Source organism: Phalaenopsis equestris, unplaced genomic scaffold (assembly GCF_001263595.1).
Source record: "Phalaenopsis equestris unplaced genomic scaffold, ASM126359v1 Scaffold000733, whole genome shotgun sequence".
Taxonomy (NCBI): domain Eukaryota; kingdom Viridiplantae; phylum Streptophyta; class Magnoliopsida; order Asparagales; family Orchidaceae; genus Phalaenopsis; species Phalaenopsis equestris.
In genome coordinates this window covers 413,818-417,493 of record NW_018165173.1, presented here as the reverse complement: position 1 = coordinate 417,493, position 3,676 = coordinate 413,818, and the positions used below count along the sequence as shown (strand labels likewise).

Here is a 3,676-nt window from a genome sequence, read left to right as displayed (position 1 = left end):
AAGTAAATTAAGATTGAAGTGAAAAGATCATCACAATTTCTTAAATATTTTCATGGCTTCACAAATTCAAATCACCAATTCACAAATCTCAAGACAAGGAGAAGGACAGAGAAAACTACTCAGATCTCATGGGGAAAACACAACAGAACTCGGAATTCATATATAAAATCAAGGTCATACAAACTACAAAAAGTAAATAACTTATCTCTAATTTCTCCCCAAGATTACTCCTCGAAGTTTCTCTGAATCATTTCCTTTTCTTTACAGCACAAAGAATTCTTCTTCAAAGCAGCAAGGAGGAAGAAATCGCTTACTTTCCCTCCACTCTTACAATCTCTCGAAGAATTCCTCACAATTTTTACACACTATTGAAAACTTTCTAACCTCCAGAACTCTCTCTAGCACTTCCTCTCTTTTAATTTTTGGCCAAAACTTTCTTTTAAAGTTGTGGATGAGCTTTCCCAAGAGTTGCCTAAGCATCCCCTCAAAATTTGGCCTTATCCAAAGCCTGATTGGGCATAATTGCCGAACTCGCCGTCGGCGGACCTTCTTAATGAATTAATTATGGAGTCTCGGGAAAATCTCCCCATCAACGTGGTCGATGGCACCGTGGCGCCCTAGTTCAATTCTGCACATTTTGGTCATTTTTGCTGCAAATTTGCTCTTTTTTCATCTTTTTACTCCAATGACCCTAATTCATCATTCCTGCAACAAAACATTAAAAATACATTTATTTAAAATGCAATATCATAAAAAACAGTATAATATAGGTATGAAAATCTCAACATATTTTCCTTTGGTCACCTCCCCAATTATGTACCTTTTTTCCTTTAATTAACGTGTAAGGAGCCATGAGCTGCTCTTTTAGTGTGGGGGATTCTCCAATCTGGAAAAGGATGTTAAAAGTTAGACAGGATGCTGAACAGTTGTTTGTCTGGGAACTTGGTGAGGGCTTGGTTAACATCTGGTGGGATAATTGGTCATTGGATGGTTGCCTTATTCAGGACCAGTTTGTCCCAGCTACCCCTATGTTTGTGAAAGACATCTGGGCTCTTGGCAAGTGGAACCTTGCTCCTATCATTCCTTTCTGTAGCCCATCTCAAATAAGCAATATTCAGAAGCTTACTATCAAACCTGGGGTGAAAGACAAAATTGTGGTTAGAAAGAACCCTATCCCTTCTCAGCAACCCCATCTGGTACACTGGGGTCACACCATCTGGAATAAATTCCTTACCCCATCCATGTCCTTCTTCATTTGGAGACTTTTCTCAAAAATGATTCCCACGGATGACATCCTAAAATTGAAGGGTTTGAGGGGTCCTTCTAGATGCTTTTTCTGCTTATCTCAAGAGGAAACAATTTCCCATCTGTTCTTTGAGTGTCATTGGGTACAGGATGTTTGGTCATTTGTGATTGGTAAACTTAGAATCCCAACCTTGCACCTCACATGGAAGATGTTCTATACTAGCTGGGCTGATTGGAGGGGTGCTGAACTCCAGGACATCCCCAATATTGTGGCATGGTTTGTGTGGATGGCAAGGAACCAGGCAAAGCATGATAGCTCCCTTATTGATCCTAAGAGGGTGGGTCTAAATTGTATTGCTTTTATTCAAAAACTGATCAACTTTAAAAAGTATAAGACTGTGTTGGAGATTGTTTCTTTTCTCAAGCCTCAAACTTCCAAAGTTGTGACTATCTGCTGGACTCTCCCAAAGCTTGGTTGGATCAAAATTAACATAGATGGCAGCCAAAAATCCCAGTCTGCAGGCATTGGTGGGGTCTTTAGGAACCATGAGGGGAAATGCATATTATATTTCCAATCTCCAATCAAGGCTGTTGACTCACTTGAGGCAGAATGTCAAGCAGTTTTCTGGGCCCTCAACTTAGCCAGATCTTGCTTGCTTGATCAGTTATGGGTTGAATCTGACTCCTTGCAACTTATTAACATCCTCCATGGGATCTCAAAAACTCCATGGAATTTAATCTGCTGGATGTCTGGTATTCATCAACTGCTAAAAGTTTGCTCCCTAAAGTACTATATGTTGTAATATCAAGTCACTTAGAATATTCAAATGATAGGAACTTCATGAGAACACTACTAGTAAAAGATGCTAATCCATAAATATAAGTTCAGGAATGTATTTAGGTTGTCCCTTTATGTAGGTCCAAGTGAAACCAATTTTTGATTTGGCATCTCCTCAAGCTTCTTTATATATATATATATATATATATATATTTCTTTTAGATGGGATCCACTATCCCTCCTCTTTTTTGTAACCTTTTTTATTATTAACACGTAAGGAACCACGTGTTGCTCTTTTAATTTTATATATATATACGAGAAGGTGGAGGAATATGTGAACCACCTATTCTTCAAATGTTCCATTGTGCAGTTGATTTGGGATGTCTTTTTAAATCAATTTAATTTACCAGTTCACAATCTGTCTTGGGGGGATTTCTTTCAGTGTTGTAAAGATTGGTTGATTAGCAAGCTCTTTTTGGTGCCTTGCATAGTGGCTAGGTTTTTGAGGATGGAAAGGAATAAGATGAAGTTTAAGGAAGCTGAATTAGGGTTGAGGAAAGTGGCTCATAACTGCCTTGCATATGTACATAAACTCAATAAATAAAAGAAATTCCCAGAGATACTTCCTCGTGGTGATCAGGGTACCTTCAATCCTGTAAAGCCCATTATGGTGAGGTAGCTACCTCCCCAGCAGGCATGGGTCAAAGTCAATACAAATATCAGCTTCTTATACCGTCATGCTGACATGGGGGGTGTTTTCAGGGACTGTAGGGGTGTTTTTTTGCTTTATTTTCAATCACCTACCTTTGCTAGTGATCCTTTAGAAGCTGAAACTCTGGCTATTTATTGTGCAATTCTTCTTGCCATTATATTTCATTTTCATCACCTCTGGGTGGAATATGACTCTAGCACTTTAGTTAGCATTCTGAATGGTTCTAGAGACAATCCTTGGCATTTGTTATACTAAGTCAAGGAGATTCAGAAAATGGGGCAAGTTGCTCAAACCAGTTATTCCCATATCCACAAGGAAGGTTACAGGCCTGCTAATTGGCTTGCTAGAATGGGGCTCCACACTGATCATACCCTTATTAGCAAAGTTGCTCCACCTCGACTAAAATTACTCTTGGAAGGATATCATTTACCCCTTCCTTTCGTTAGACATACTCTTTCATAGGTTTTTTTTTATGGGATAACTCTACTGTTTATTTAGGGGTCCCATGTTTTTGGCATGTAGCACTGTTTGTCTTTTTTTCTTCTAATGAAGATGGAGCTTTGCTCCTTCCATAATATATATAATATGTATAAACGATGGAGGTGGCAGATGGCTTGGTGGTTGTCTGCTAGGGTTTCCATGGACTGTCTAAGGTTGGTGGGGATCTCCATCCCTTTTCTGCTTACTGTTTTCCCTCTCCTGGAGTTTTTCCTTTATCCTTGGAAGCTTCTTCTCTAGTTTTTCTGCTTCTTGGAACTTTTCTCTTTCAAGTTGTTGTCAGGGTACTGTTCCATTAATGCAGAGTACTAATGGTTGAACAAAGCAATGTGGATTTGACCATTAATATTCAATGGGCAAAGGCTACTTTTGCTTATGTTGTTGGAAAAGGCTTTGACCCTATTAAAAATTTTGATGACTTGGTTTTTCATCAAAGCTACCAT

The 3,676-nt window shown here is 38.8% G+C and overlaps 1 protein-coding gene across 1 annotated transcript; it reads left to right on the top strand.

Annotated features, from left to right (window-relative positions):
* Positions 1-851: 851 nt before the first annotated feature.
* LOC110030526 lies at positions 852-2,048 on the top strand. Its single transcript, XM_020733268.1, has one exon. The coding sequence runs from the start codon at positions 852-854 to the stop codon at positions 2,046-2,048; it is 1,197 nt and encodes a 398-aa protein (XP_020588927.1).
* Positions 2,049-3,676: the final 1,628 nt, after the last annotated feature.